Genomic DNA, 16,576 nt, shown 5'->3' with positions numbered 1-16,576 from the left:
AACTAACTGAACATTACATAACAAAGAACAATAACATTTCACATTTTTTAAAAGCATGATCTTAAAACACGAAATGCCAACAGTATAAAAGAAAATGTTATAAAGACAAGAAATCACTTGCAATTCTATCATGCTAATAGAGCTGCATATTTCTTAATAAAGAGAAAAAAATTAATGAAAACATTTAATTTGAAGCTTTTTCTGTATCTTATACGCTGGGTCAATTTAAGAAATCTGAACACATTTGTGACTCTAGGCTTTAACATACAAATATAGTTAATATATAAGTATCTTATTATTGCCCATAACACTAAAAAAAAAGGTATCTAAATTAAAAGCTGGCAGCACTATTAACCAATTCAATAAAAGACTGAATTATTTTATTCCAGGGCCACAAAATGTTTCCCCAAGAGGCATCTCCTAGGACCAGTGTACCCAGGAAAGTACACTGGAAAACAAAGTTTGAAGAATATAGTTAGCTGAAAGCTGTATTATTTTAATACTGTATATGTTTTACTCTTCAGAGTCAGTAGCATTACACAGACACTAATAACAAAATAAACAATTCTTAGAAAAAGTGCTTCCTGTAGTCAGTATTTAACTAAATGTAAGGAGGCAAGATGGCTTAAAAGTTTGGGTCAATAAAAAAAATCTTGGTGATTAAAAGCAGAAAAATCTTGACCAGCTCCTGGTAACATGTCAAAACTGCAACACTGACATCTAGTGTTTTGTCCTGATGTATTCACACACAAATTGCCACAGATTTCATGTTTTTCAACGGTACTGTAACCGCTTGACTACCACAACATGCATAATATGAACACACAATAAATCCATGAAAAGTTTATAGCACCATTTTATACAACCTGCACTCACCCCACCAATTAAAAAAAATATCCAGAAGAATTCCCTTAAGTCATGGTTTTTATTTTATTATTTTCTTAAAGAAGCTCTATCTCAGAAGTTTTTAATCAGGCATTCACTGACAATGAAAATGATGACATTTAATATGAACAAATTAAAAATGCCAAAGTAATGAAGTCTCCCAGTATACTAAAAAAATAGGATTTACTTCTAGGATATCAAAGATTATCACTATGCAAATCAGAAAATAGAACTGGCTCAAAATATTATTATATCCTAATCAAATGAGGTTTTTAAAAAATTTTCCACTCACTGATCTATAACAGCAGAAGCAGATATATCCAGGTGTCTAAGGGCATAGACGGAAATCACCAGACAAGTAAAAAATGCCTCTGAAGTCCTGTGTGTTGCCTTAAACATTAATTTTGCATTCTACTATAAAAATCTGGAACTTAAAGGACTACAAAGGATGCTTATTGAAGTAATGACTAAAAGTTCCAATCATGGCAGTGTTCTCTATTAAAGCTGCTCAGTAGCCACTAGCCACAAGAGCCTATTGAGTATTTCAAATGTGGCTAGCACAACTGAAGAACTGAATTTTTATTTTCTTTAATTACCTTAAATTTAAATCACATGTGGCTAGAGGCTACCATATTGAACAGAGCAGGGCTAAACCTCCGACGTACTGAGGTAGTCATAACGCATTTCTTATCTCCTGCTGCCTTTTCCCCCAAACCTCCAGCTCCCTTTCAAACTTGCCATCTGTTCCCTGACCCCAGATACGAATGGTTAGCTGCTGGCAGGAAAGTGAGCCATTTTCCTTAGCCTGGGATAAAGTTTTAAGAAGGCTCACAGTCCCTCAACATTCACTGAGCACTTATGAGTGATGGCCAAGAAAGGACAAAGGAAAAATCTAAATCTAGGTTTCTCTCCTTGAAGAACTCAGGAGTTTAGTAGGGTGGATAAATTACATAGCCAAATTGCAATAGAATTTGTAGGTGTTCTTAAAGAAAAACAACGAGGAAAGGGTGACCAGGGATATCTGGGATGGCTTAGAGAAAGTTTTACAAAGATGATATTCAAGTTGTTTCTTAATGCAAGAATTTGAATGACAAAAGAAAGGAGGAAGCCAAGGAAGTAAGATTCCATAACCCAAGCCAGTTGATCAGACGGCAAGATAACTGAACCTAGAACCAAACACATCCTAGATTTGAGTCAGTGCTCTGTATGAAAATCAAAATTACTATTGTAATCATATTATTATTGGCACTCCAGGCAGAAGAAATCAGCATGTCCAAAGGGATGGGAATGTTAAAGATGATGAAATATTTATAAAATGACACCAAGTCGAGACTGGCTGAAACAAAAGATTTGAGAATTGGATGGTAAAAATTGGGCATAAAGAAAGTAAGATTGGGATTTCATAAAAGCATGATTTATGATCCAAGAAATGCAATACACATCAATTCCAAGATTAAAACCAAGTAGCTTAAAAGTTCATACTCCAGGTGTGTGCTTCCAATAAAAGGCCAAATAGCTGGAATTTTTTCTCTTAGCACTTATCTTAAGTCTTTACTTTTAAAAACATTCTCTATTACAGTTTTTCTTTTAAAATGTAAATACCACCTGAAAGTGGTAAGCCTATTGGTTAACCTTTAACTTCCTTCACACCTTTAAAATTTGCCCTAAGTCAAACAGAACTCCCAGTAAAAACATGATTGAGGACAGTTAGTAAGGGACAATGAAGTAAGGCTACCAGGATTCAATTTCAACTCCACACACTAATCTAAGTGGCTTTTCTGACATTAAGTCTTCTGCCTTAGTTTCTTCATCTGTAAAAATAGGAATAAAACGGTACTTCATTGGGTTTTCATAATTAACATATGTAAAGTTCTTTGAGTGCCTACCCCTTAGTAAGCACCACTTAAATGCTGATTACACACCACACACACATGCAGAAATACACTCACAGACACATACAATGAGAATTTTTATGTGGCTGTGGTAGAGAAGGAGAAAGAAACAAGGCAGGAATGCCTCTGGTATTGGGAATCTTGAATTCATGTGAGGTGTTAAATGAGAAGCTTTAGATGACTGGAGAGTTATAGCATAGGGGTTAAGAGCTCAGATTACTGAATTAGACTTGGGGTGTTATGTTCTTATTCCAGTACTTTCTAATAGCCTAGTTTTGGGTAAGTTACCTAACCCTTCTGTGTCTCAGTTTCTTTATCAGTAAAACAGAGATAAAAACAGTAACTACTTCACTGGGTTGCTATGATGATTAAATATGATAACACAGGAAAAGCGCTTAGTACAGACCTGGCACAATAGTAGGCACTAAATAAATGATAATCAGTAATCAGAGGACAGACAGAGATCCTGAGGACCCGGGGAACAGAGAAGAGAGCTTAAAAATTGATGTCAAGAAATAGAGGGAAAATAAATGTGACTTCAATTATAAAAGTGCTGCCTAAGTCTTGTTATAGTTTATAACTCGTATGCCAGGGAATCATCACATGCAGGCCACCTTTTGCTTATTTCAAGAGTGGCCAATGTCTCTGTGCTACAACCTTTCCAAAGTACTGTAAAATAATGATAATACTAACTAGCTAACATGTAGTTAGATCTAGGCACTATTTATAAAGTACTTTTTATGTATTATCATTTCACAACACTTATTTTCTTTTCCTTTTTTTTTTTTGAGACAAGGTCTCACTCTGGCGCCCAGGCTGGAGTATAGTGGCAGAATCTTAGCTCACTGCAGCCTATCTCCCAGGCTCACGCAATCCTTTCCTTTCAGCCTCCCAAGTAGCTGGGACTATAGGGACACACCACCACGCTCAGCTAATTTTTTGTAGAGATGAAGTCTCACTATGTTGTCCAGGCTGGTCTTGAACTCCTGGGCTCAAATGATCAACCCACCTCAGCCTTCCAAAGTGCTGGGATTCAGGAGTAAGCCACCACACCCAGCTCATTTCACAACATTTCTATGAGTTGCTTTTATTATTGTATTTACACAGGTGATGATTCTGAAGCTTAGAAAAGTTAAAAACATGCTCAAAGTCAAAAAGGCAAAGCTAACGGGGCTGTCAACTTGTGAGACACTACAAAGTTTTGTATCAGAGATTCAATTTGGACTAATGTGTACTGAACTAATGTAGCTACTCATTAAATATTTTAAAACATAGTTTAATAAAGCTTGAATTTAAAAAATTTCTATCTAAGCCTCAGTTAAGCTGAACAGCCTACTCACCATCCTCATTCTGATTTTACCTAAGTATACATATCCCCCTAGTTATTCAAGGCTCTCTAAAACTACTACTCCCCATTCAGCTGTAAATCATCTGTTCTGCTCATGCCACATGGTCTTTCCTGCCAATTACTAAATTTAGAATATTCAAAATTGATGCTTTAAAACTTCAAAAAAAAAAGTTACCTTTGAAAAAAATGAAGTCATCCCAGGTTTCCATAAAAATAACCAAAAATAAAATGATAGTGCTACCATGGGAAAACACCGTCAGATGTGATTACATGTGCTATTGGGCAAGCCAAAACAGATAGACTCTGGAAGTAGTCTGTTTCCTGAGCCTGTCTTATAAATTGCTAAACCACTCAAGTAGGACTATGATATACTTCATTTCTTAGGCATGTTCCTTTGCTATTTTAAGTAACTTAAATGATAAAGGAGGCTATAAGCTACAGTTTGATGAAAAGCACATTTATCCGCTAGGTTATTATATCTTAAATACAGCATTGTAGTTTATCAAAAATGAAGGGATATCTCCTAGGACCTTCTAACCTGAATTGTTATCAAGTCTTTTGTTATAAGTAGATGGCCATTTTTCACATACATAACAAGAACAATTCAGGCTTTTTAGCTGCCTGGAAAACCTGAAATGATACTCCTTCTTGTTTTATAGTCATATGGGCACATTCTATGAGGGAGGAGTCAATCAGATCACAGCCCCGAGTAACAATCAAGGCTTCTTTTTTTTAACCTGGGTTGATTTACAGACAACAGACGCTTCCCCCGCACCCTGTCCCAAGACTACAATCTTAAGAATCTAGTTAGAGTTGCATCTTAACTTCCATAAATCTGAGTAGCTCAAGGATAACTCAGAGGTAGGGGCTATCATCTTACCCTTTATCATACTTGATATCATCAACCACTGTTATGTTTTCACCTGAGGTGATTTACTGACTAGGAAGACTGTTTTTCTGTTTTGGGGTTTTTATTGTTTCAAGACTACAAGCTTAAGAACCGAGTATATATTGTATCTAAACTTCCAACAAGGTATCAAGTCAATAAATCTGAGTAGTTCATGGATAACTCAGGTAGGGCCATCACCCTCCCCTCTATAACACTTGTCAATTATATATTACTTAAAATGCAGACTGTAGCACTTTACCTTCTGTGATACTGTGAAATATCTATTTGGTCAACTCCTAAAATCCTTGGAGTCTCCAAAGGAGTATCTTCTTGTATGCTAATGATTGAGGGCTGGTAGCCCCAAGGCAGCTTCAGGATCAGGGCTGGTCACCAGATGCACCAAGACAGGAATAGAAGTTTGGGACTTTCAGCTCCATTCCCCAACCTCTGGGAAGGGAGGGAAGCTGAAAGTTAAACGAGTCACCTCGATGATTTAATCAACCATGCTTATGTAATGAAGTCTCCATAAAACATTAAAAAAAAACAGGGTTCAGAGAGCTTCTGGATAGCCGAACTCCTGGAGGTTCCTGCAGGATGACACACCCAGGGAGGGCATGGAAGCTCCACACCCCTTCACCCTATACTTCTCCCTATGCATCTGTTCATCTGTATCCTCTGTAATATGCTTTATAATAAACCCATAAACTTAAGTGTCTCCCTGAGTTCTGTGAGTTGCTCTAGAAAATTAATCGAACCCAAAGGGAAGATTATGGGAACCCCAATTTTAAGTCAGTTGGTCAGAAGTTCCAGAGGTCTGGATTTAGGACTGGTATCTGAAGGGTTTGGGCAGTCTTATGAAGCTGAGCCCTCAGTCTGTGGGGTCTGACACTACCTCCAGGTAGATAATGTTGAAATGAATTGGAGAGCAAACAGGTGGTATCCACTGCAGAACTGATTACGCGCTTAGGGTGTGAGAATGAATCCATACACATTTAATCACAGAAGTCTTCTGTGATGATTGTTGCTGTTGAGTGGCTGAGTGAGAAAATAGAGAAAAGCACACTGAGTGGTGTTTTTTCCACATTCACCGGCTGTATATCTCTAATTCGTGATCCCCTTCAATTTTACTATGATCAAATTTCAAATCGTACTGACAGTACTGCAATTCACCAAAAATTCAATCTTAGTCATTTTGCTATTATTCAAGTTGATATATATAACTGCTAATTTCACCTCCATGATAATCTAGTATATGAGAAAAGAGTATTAAACAAATCATGTTAAGAGAAATTTCCAATTTATTCAGTGAATAAATGGATATCAAGTACTACACCATGAATCAGGCTCTATACCAAACTGAGATATAGCTGTCCTCACAGGGACAAGGTCTCTGTCCCCACGGAACTTAGGAAACTTCTGCAGTCTAACAAACAATACTTGAGTTTCGAGTTTTGTTCTCATGAAAGCACACTCTTCTACTTTTCTTATACAATATGTGAAAAGAAACTAAAGCCAGAAAAATAAAATTCAAACAACATATGGGTTATATCTGTGTTTTCTATGAAACTCAAGTAGCGTCTTACTAAAGGAAGTTTTTCAAATGTCGATATAGGGCACATCCCTATCAATTTTTATAATCCAGTTAAAATTCAAAGATAAGTGCCTGATTCAGTTTCCTGATAAAACAAGTCAGTACTCTTTAAATATATCTGTAATTTACACACTGATTCCTCATAGGTCTGAAGACTCTGCCTTTATAGTTTCTCGGTACTATCATATAAAAGTTTTTGATAACTTAATAGTTTAACCAAGACCACATGTATACAACTACCTGACTAGAAAATCCACCTCCATGGGTCACCTTTACAGAAATACTTAATTTCATGAGCGGAAAACAGCAATTTCTTATATTAAATAGCAAATTCTGAGTTAAGCCAAAGAAGAATTGTCCCATCTTTAACCAACAGACCTATATTACTAACTGTATTAAATAAAGGACTCTTTAACCAGGCGTGGTGGTGTGCACCTATGGTCCCAATTATTAAAAGGCTGAGGCAGGAGGATTGCTTGAGCATGGGAATTGGAGGTTACAGGGAGCTATGATCATGCCACACTGCACACCAGCATGGGCAACATACCAAGACCCTGTCTCAAAAAAAAAAAAAAATAAGAAAAAAAAGTTTTAAAATAATAAGTAAAATATATGATCCTTTATTATTTATCTATATTGCAGAGATAGGAAAAGTTGTAAAAGACAAAGTGGAGGAGACATTTAAGTTGAAACCTAAAGGATAGAGAAAAGCTGGTTAAGAGAAAGTAAAGAATAAAAAGAGTATGCAAATAGAGTACCACAAGCACGACTAGAAAGACAGAGAGCAGACTGTATTCCAGAAACTAGTTCAGAATGCTATGACCCTAGTCGTCTAGGGAACGACAAGATGTGAGCCTGAGAGGCAAGCAGTGGTCAGATCACACAGGTTGGGTATGCAGACTGTTGCCAGTTCACAAGGAGATTCAGTCAGTCAATCACCGTTATTTGTGGATTCTGTATTTGAGAATTCACTAACTCAGTAAAATGTATTTGTAACCCCAAATCAATACTCATGGCACTTTTGCAGTCATTCACAGACATGCTTAGAGCAGTGAAGGGTTGGAGTCTCCCTACATGCACACTCCTAGCTGAGGCTGAAGGAGACACTCTGCCTTGTTTCAACTTTCTCATTGTAAACTGGTGTTCTTCCTACAGCTATTTAGTGCCACATTTTTTCCATTTCTGTGCTTTTTCTTGGCTACAGCAATGTTTAAAATGGCCCACAAGCATAATGCTGACGGGTTGTGCAATGTCCCTAAGCACAAGGATGCAATGTGCCTCTCAGAGAAAATATGTGTTGAATAAGCTTTGTTCAGGCACGTTATTGGCCATCCATGAGTTCAAATGTTAATGAATCAACAAAGTGTATTAAATATAACTATTATTATCCACTTCCTCTAACAGTACAGTATGCCCAAAATGTATGGTGCTATGAGTTTGCATTAAAGTTCGTTGTTTGAAAAATTGAAGGCTGGGTGCAGTAGCTCATGCCTGTAATCCCAACACTTCGGGAGGCCGAGGCAGGAGGATCACTTGAGCCCAGGAGTTTGGGAACAGCCTGGGCAACAGAGTGAGACCCATCTTTACAAAAAATGAAAAATTAGCTGGACATGATGGCACGCACTTGTGGTCCTAGCTACTTTGGAGGCTGAAGTGGGAGAACTGCTTGAGCCTGGGAGGTCAAGACTGCAGTGAGCTCTGATTATGCCACTGCACTTCAGCCTAGGCAACAGACCAAGACTTTCTCTTAAAAAAAAAAAGGGTGTGGGGAGTGGGGGGCCAGCCGCGGTGGCTCACGCCTGTAATCCCAACACTTTGGGAGACCAAGGTGGGTGGATCATGAGGTCAAGAGATCCAGACTATCCTGGCCAACATGTTGAAACCCCGTCTCTACTAAAAATACAAAAATTAGCCGGGCATGGTGGCACGTGCCTGTAGTACCAGCTACTCGGAAGGCTGAGGCAGAAGAATTGCTTGAACCTGGGAGGCAGAGGCTGTGGTGAACCGAGATAGCACCGCTGTACTCCAGCCTGGCAACAGAACGAGACTCCATCTCAAAAAAAAAAAAAAAAAAAAAAAAGGAAAATTCAATGATTTCTTTCTTTTTTTTTTTTCCTTTTTCTTTAATCTCAGAGTTTTGTTTTTAAAATTTATTTATTCATTTTTGAGACAGAGTCTCACTCTGTCAGCCAGGCTGGAGTGCAGTGGCACAATCTCGGCCCACTGCAACCTCTGCCTCCCAGGTTCAAGTGATTCTTATGCCTTAGCCTCACAAGTAGCTGGTACTACAGGCATACACCACCATGTTGGGCTAATTTTTTGGATATTTTTTTTTTTTTGTAGAGATGGGTTTTGCCATGTTAGCCAGGCTGGTCTCAAATTCCTGACTTTAAGTGATCTGCCCCCTTGGCCTCCCAAAGTGCTGGGATTACAGGTGTGAGCCACCATGTCCAGTCTAAATTTTTTATTTTTTGGGACAGGGTCATGCTGTGTCATCCAGGCTGGAGTACAGTGGCACAGTCACAGCTCACTGCAGTCTCGAACTCCCAGGCTCAAGCAACCCTCCCACCTCAGCCTCCCAAGTAGCTGGGATTACAGGCACACACCACCATATCCAGCTAGTTTTTTCCATTTTTTTTGTAGTGACGGGGTCTCACTATGTTGCCTAGGCTGGCCTCAGACTCCTGGGTTCAAGCAATCCTCAGCCTCCAAAGTGCTGAGATTACAGATGAATGCCCCCACATGTGGCCAAGGAAAATCAAACACTTTCTTTCTGAAAAACATTTCAAGTGGAGCTCTTCTTTGTCTTCAAACAAAAACACACATAAGGCTGATTGCAGTGGCTCATGCCTGTAATCCCAGCACTTTGGGAGGCCAATGCAGGCAGATCAATTGAGCTCATGAGTTCAAGACCAGTCTGAGCAACATGGCAAAACCTCATCTCTTCCAAAAATACAAAAATCAGCCAGGTGTGGGTAGTGTACGCCTATAGTCCCAGCTAATCCAGAGGCTGAGGTAGGAGGATGGCTTGAGCCTAAGAGGCAGAGGTTGCAGTGAGCCAAGATTGCACCACTGCACTCCAGCAGCCTGGGTAATAGAGCCAGATCTTGTTTCAGAAAACAAAAACAAAAACAAACAAACAAACAAAAAACCCAAAAAAAATCCACATAAGACAAGGTTATGTATTGATAAAATGACAAAAATGTGCTGACCAGAGGCTCACAGGAGCCTAAAACTGTATTTCCTCTAGAAGCAATGGTTCACTAATTCAGGGATTCAGGGTTTCCTGCAACTTTACTGAGCATTACTTGTAACTAGAATCAACTGCGAATTCACAAATTGAGAGTAAGTATTTATAAACATTTATAGTAATTTGATATTACCATGATGTCCAACAATGTGGTCATGTTTCCAGTTACTCTTTTTCATTGATTTTTTTTTAAAAAACACCTGTCTATTACAGATTGGAGATTAAAAAACAAAACTCAGAATGGTCCTTCAACGTTGATGGTTAAAGAAGCAATTGCCTCGAAGACTGAAGGGAGTAAGGCTGCAATGACAGGCCCAACAGATAGGTACCCTATGAACTAATGTAAACAAAAGAGATGCAGGCAAGGCCAGGCACAGTGGCTCATGCCTGTAATCCCAGCACTTTGGGAGGCCAAGGTGGGCGGATCACCTGAGGTCAGGAGTTCAAGACCAGCCTGACCAACATAGAGAAACTCTATCTCTACTAAAAATACAAAATTAGCTGGGTGTGGTGGTGCATGCCTGTAATCCCAGCTACTTGGGAGGCTGAGGCAGAAGAATCGCTTGAACCCCGGAGGTGGCGGTTGGGGTGACCTGAGATCATGCCATTGCACTCCAGCCTGGGCAACAAGAGCAAAACTCCATCTCAAAAAAGAGAGAGAGAGAGAGAGAGATGCGGGCAAGAACTAAAGTAGTGGCAACAGGATAAATGGATTAATTAAACCAAATAGATATGGAAGCAACAGGAAGACTAAAGGATGACACTTGTGTTACCAGCTTGGATGGGAGTAGATGGCAGTGTCTTTCTTAGAGACAGAAGCAGCTTTGGCAAAGAAAATGTGTCTATGGCATAACCAAGCAGATACAATCAATTGTTATCAACATCGTTATCACTGATCTTGAATTTTACCAAAAATACATGATCTAATGGTTAGATTATGGAATAAAACGAGTGGAATAACAGATAACATCTTGCACCTATGGAGGTAACTGTTTTCTACTAGGAAGCAATATGATATACTGGAAGCACTATTTCCAAGCTTCTTTTCTTATCTGTAAAATAGAAATGCCATCAGCTACCTTACAGGGTTACTAGAATAATTCAAACCTCTTTTCTGGGGAGAGCTCCAGCTTACAAATACCACATTACCAAAGGTGGGAAAACTTATTTGGCAAAAAGAGATGGGACTAGCAGTTTTTTTAGGTCAGAAGAGACATCATCGTCATCACTAATATTTATGAGTGGGTACCATGTGCCAAATATTAAATGCTTACCATATATAAACTCATTTAATTGTTACAACAATCTTAAAGTAGACATTATTATTATCCTCATTTTGTAGATGAGGAAATTGGGGTAGATAATAGTAACTAGCCCAAAGTCACTCTGAAAGGTAGTACCATCACAGGTGCCTCTTATACAATTGAGTGAACATGGGAATTTGTTTCCAGAAATAACATACGGATTTTAGGAGAAAGGAAGGAAGGAAAGAATACACTGGTTATAAACATTGGAAGTGCTATAGAAATCTAAACACAAAAATGTCCCTTGGTGATGAAATCTTCTTGAATGGGAGGGAGAAAAGTTTGCCTCCATACCAAAGTCTCCTTGTTCCCAATCCTTTCTTTCCTTAGATTCAAAGGCCCAACCCTTTCACTTTCCAGATACTTTTTAAAATTATCTATGTCCTCCTGATTCCTCAAACATATTAAGGTAGTGGTCAAGAGCATAAGCTCTACAATCAAACTTCAATAATTGTTGTATCATTTATCAACTTGCTTATCTGCTTATGTACAGAAGTGAGCAAGTTATAAGCCTCTGTGCCTCAGTTTTTTAAATGTAACATGAGAATAATAGCAGCATCTATCTCATAGAGTTGTCAGAATTCTCTGAGCTGATATATAGAAGGAACTCAGAAAAGAACCAGGCACACAGGAAAGTTCTAAAAGTATAACTATTGTTGTTATCCAATTCCTCTAACAGTGTAGTATGCCCAAAACCTATGGTGCTATAAGCTCACATGAAAGTTGCCTGTTTGCAAAATTGAATACTTTCTTTTTGAAAAATATTTCAAGTGGGGCCCTTCTCTGTCTTCACTGCTGTGTCCTAGTGCAGATCCTAACATAGAATTTTGCAATTGCCTACAAACTGTCCTGGCACTCTTTGGCAGTTACCATATGTCTGGCAGTAATATTTACAAACAACTGTCACCATCTTGCTTAAAAGTTCTCAATAGCTCCCTGCTGCCTACAAATACACAAGGCCCTTTATAATCTACTTTTAACCATTGTTTCCAGTTTTACTTCTAGTCACTTCTCTGAACAGCTAGAGCCATAATAGAAGATTACTTTGTCTGAAATAGGCCATGAATTTTAAGAGACCGCATGCCACTGTATATGCTTTTATGTCTGAGAAAACTGCCCTCTATACTCCCAGGCCAGGAAAACTATTCATCCTTCTAAAGCCTAGATAGAATGCCACCTTATACATTTATTCAACAAAACAATTTACTGAATACTAAAGTATGCAAAGAAGACCCTGTGAAAATAAACAAGACATACTTTTGACATTTGGGGAACTTATCTCTATAAGGAGAGAGATATGTTAAAATATAATAACATAGTATATTATCAATAATACACGTAAGATACAAGTAAGCAACGCCTAGGCTGGGTTCCAGAGGATATGAATTTCTCTGTCTCCATCCTTACCTTTCCAAAATTGAACCATGATCTTGAAAACTACCTTTTAATTATACTAATACACTATATTACAGTCCTGTGTTTAATATCTTTCCTAAAACTGAAATTTTAATGCAGAAATTTATTCATCCTTTGTATCCTCAACACCTAGAGGGTGACTGGAACCTAAGGGAACACAACAAGTGTTCATTGAATTGAATTAGATAAATTAGGTTTCCATATTGGCCAAAAACCTTTTTAACCCGTAATGTGGCTGATCTATAACAGCAAGAGAACCTTAAAACCTAATCAGCATTTATAATAATACGCTGAAAAGTCAGAACAGTTCCAACTTGGAATTATCCAGTACTTGAATAGAAAAATCCAATTTGGCCAGGTGTGCTGGCTCACACCTGTAATCTCAGCACTTTGGGAGGCCGAGACAGGTGGATCACTTGAACCTAGGAGTTCGAGACATGCCTGGGCAACATGGCAAAATGCCATCTCTACCAAAAAAAAAAAAAAATTAGCCAGGTACAGTGGTATGCGCCTGTAGTCCTAGCTACCTGGGGAAGCTGCAGCAAGAGGATCGCTTTGGGGGGTGGTGGGGGAGGAGGTCAAGGTTGCAGTGAGCCCTGTTTGTGCCACTGCACTCTAGCCTGGGTGGCAAACCAAGACCCTGTCTCAAAAAGAAAAAGAAAAATCCAATTTGTAAGCAGTACTGACATTTTGCTCCAAATATAGTACTCTTCCCTTCTTGAACAATAGTGTTTGAACTAGTCTAATGAGTTCAATAAATATCAGAACCAGAAGTTCTAATTTTGGCCCAACAAATAGTTTGTTTTCCTTAACAATGTGGCAGGAGATGAAGACTCTAATTACCTAGGAATTGCAGTAGCATATGACACTTTCTTCTTGGTCCTGGAAGTCCAGGTTAATTCATTCATTTACTTAAATATCTGTGAAGGACCCACAAGGCAATAGGAACTGGGGATACAGTAGGCTCTATTTTTATGGAATTTATATTCCAATTGGGAAAGCAGCAAATACATACATCAAATGGTTTAGGCAGGGTTGAGAAAAAATAAAGCAGGGCAATAAGTCAAAAAGTGAAGAAAAGAAGGCAGGAAGAAGAGTAGTGGTGGTACGTTACATAGGGTAGTCAGGGACAAGTCTCTCTGGTAAGAAACTGGATCAGAGGCTGGTGAGGGAGAGACATGCCAAGCATTTGAAAACTATTCTAGGCAGCGGAGCCAACAAATGAAGAAACCATGATGTGGGAGCATGTTTAAGGTGTTAAACACAAGCATACCGGTATGGCATGATTACAGTTAGTGGTTTGTGAGGGGCATATTGGCCTATGACAGACAACCTGGCCCAAATCATACAGCCTAAGGATTTTGGATATTATATACTGAGATGAGAAGCCACTGGATCATCTCAAACAGACAGCGGGCATAATTAGAAATATGTTATAAAAGAATAGCTCTGTCTGTTTTTTGGGTGTCAGCTAGTACAAAGGAGCAATAACTGGGCAGTAGGAAGTCAGGGATTACCTGCAATTCCTTGTAACCTAATAAGCTGGTGCCAAGAATGATGGTAAAGAGGAGCAACAGACACAGCATGGTTGAAAGCCTCAAAAACACATCCTTCCTTCCTTTTATTATCAAGCGTCTCTAAGAGACATAGTTATCAAACACTACCAGTTTTTAATCGACCTTAACCACCAAACTCTTCTTTCATTATTATTTAGTCTCTAAAACACGCACACATCTACCGCACAAGAAGTCAAGTACACCCCCTTCTTCCTCTTACCTCTTTTAACCTTTTGCTTCTTACACCCTATGAGACCCATTCTTCTCCTGTTTTCAAGTACCCTCTTCCTTTCACCCTTTGCTACTGTAAGTTTCTCGGTAGCTGCAGGTGTTTCACCCATTTTATTATAATTAATAATGGTGACCCTGAAAATACCTCGTAAAAGAATGTGGAAACTCAAAATTACAGTTGACAGCGTTACTTCTCTGAACACGACTTCCCCAAGCCTCCTCACTAAGCCAAAGTCGCCCCTCTGAAGTGGTGCCAAGATAAAACCCAGGTGGCTAGCAGCAAATGAAGTCGCAAGCGCTGCTTGACACGAACTCAGCCCCGCCTTTCCTCCCAGACACCAAAGCTCAGCCCTACCACATTACCTTCACTATCAGAAGTGTCTGTGGCCTCGTCTTCCAGCACCGACGCTACGGCTCCAGTTACCATTTTCATCTTCTTCTTTGGGGTCTTTTTCGGGTTTTCTTCCTCACTCACACGTGAGCCCCGAGCGGCGGCTGCCATTTTTCTGCGCCGGAAGCGTCACCTGACAGTTGCGTCCGGTGGCAACCAGAGGAACTTCTGCATTTAGTGCCGGTGACACAAGGTTCCGGGGCGGGGTCGTCTAGCCCGGAGTTCCGGGGCCGGAGCCTCAGAATGTGACCTGGAGAGAGCTCTGAATGGCTCGGTGTGTTTACGCGAAGTCTGTTCCAGGACGAAAATCAGCGGCTGAATGGCCTCAGCCGACTCCTCCGCTAGCTCGCCTGTGCCCTGGTCCTCCGCCCCAGTGCGGCCCCAGCCCGGCGCGGTCCACTTTGATTTCCTAGCTTCGGCGGCTTCCCTTGTCTGCTGCCTTAATGTTGGTTTAGTGTCCTCCTCAGGTGTCTCTTACGTGCCCCCTGAACGCCGCAGCAGCTAGGACGCGGGACAGATCCACTGGGGGTCGATAATTAGAATACGATCGTATCATCCCCCCGCCCAAGATAACACGCGAGACCTTTCTTGCAAACCGAATAGACTCACCTTCTTTCCCTGGGGCGGGTGTTGAATCCAGCCGCACCCTTCTCCCTCGGACCCGGCTGGGGCCTGGAGGGTTTCTGGCGCCCGACTGCGCGGTGCAGACCGAGGGTGCGAATACCTTGCTATCCGCGCGAGGATCCTGCCTCCCACCCGGGGCCAGCTTTTCTCTGAAGTTAGCCTCTGTCACCAGCTCTCAGCTCCTAGTTCCATCGAAGCACCTACCACAGTCGGCCTTCATTTTCCCCCCTAAAATGTTGGCTCCTTGCAGGAGGGGAACGTATTTCATTTACCATGTCCCCTCAAGGTTAGCAACAGAAGTTGGCCTGAAGTGAATTTTCCAAAAATATTTTTGGAAGGGATGAATGAATCAATGAATGAGTGACAGAATATAACTATTGACAAAGTTAATGACTCAGATGGATAATGCAGCAAACCTTTACTGGCTAGACTTGTTCTAAAGGCTTTCCCCAAACTTAGCGTTTTCCCTTTCCCCTCTTAAGGAGGTTCATAGATTTTGATACCCATAAGTCAAAAACAAAAACAAGAATCCTCATTTTGACATATTCCAGTAGATGTTTATGTAGGAAATAAATATATATTCACATTCTAAAAACTCAATACAACATTTTTAAACTTGGTTTATAATTTTTTTGTCTTTTAAGAGAGAGAGGGTCTAGCCGGGCGCGGTGGCTCACACCTGTAATCCCAGCACTTTGGAAGGCTGAGATAAGTGGATCGCTTGAGTCCAGGAGTTTGAGAACAGCCTGGCCAACATGGTGAAACCCCATCTCTACTAAAAATACACAAATTAGCCAAACGCAGTGACGAGTGTCTGTAGTACCAGTTACTCGGGAGGCTGAAGCAGGAGAATCGCTTGAACCTTAGAGGCGGAGGTTGCAGTGAGCGGAGATCGCGACTCTGCACTCCAGCCTCAGCGACAGAGCGAGACTCTGTCTCAAAAACAAACAAACAAAATCTACCACCACCAACAACAACAACAAAAAATTGTGCAGAAAAAAAATGACATTTTGAATACAGTTGGTAAGAGATGAGATTCCAGTATAAACCTTTAAAAAGTGCAGTTATTGACCAGGCGTGGTGACTCATGCCTGTATTTCCAGCACCTTGGGAGGCGGAGGCGGGAGGATCTCTTGAGGCCAGGAGTTAAGAGACTAGACTGGACGACATGGTGAAACCCCGTCTCTACTAAAAATACA

At 40.1% G+C, this 16,576-nt stretch overlaps 1 protein-coding gene across 1 annotated transcript in view; it reads right to left on the bottom strand.

The window, feature by feature from the left end:
* The window catches only part of RRP15 (ribosomal RNA processing 15 homolog), a 46,723-nt gene extending 31,248 nt beyond the window's left edge, over positions 1-15,475 (bottom strand). The window contains exon 1 of the mRNA XM_019030616.3: positions 14,726-15,475. Coding sequence (XP_018886161.1) covers positions 14,726-14,864 — 139 coding nt within the window. The 5' untranslated portion in view covers positions 14,865-15,475. The remainder of the gene's footprint in view (positions 1-14,725) is intronic.
* Positions 15,476-16,576: the final 1,101 nt, after the last annotated feature.

This window comes from Gorilla gorilla, chromosome 1, assembly GCF_029281585.2.
Source record: "Gorilla gorilla gorilla isolate KB3781 chromosome 1, NHGRI_mGorGor1-v2.1_pri, whole genome shotgun sequence".
Classification (NCBI taxonomy): Eukaryota; Metazoa; Chordata; class Mammalia; order Primates; family Hominidae; genus Gorilla; species Gorilla gorilla.
This window is presented reverse-complemented; position numbering and strand designations above follow the sequence as displayed.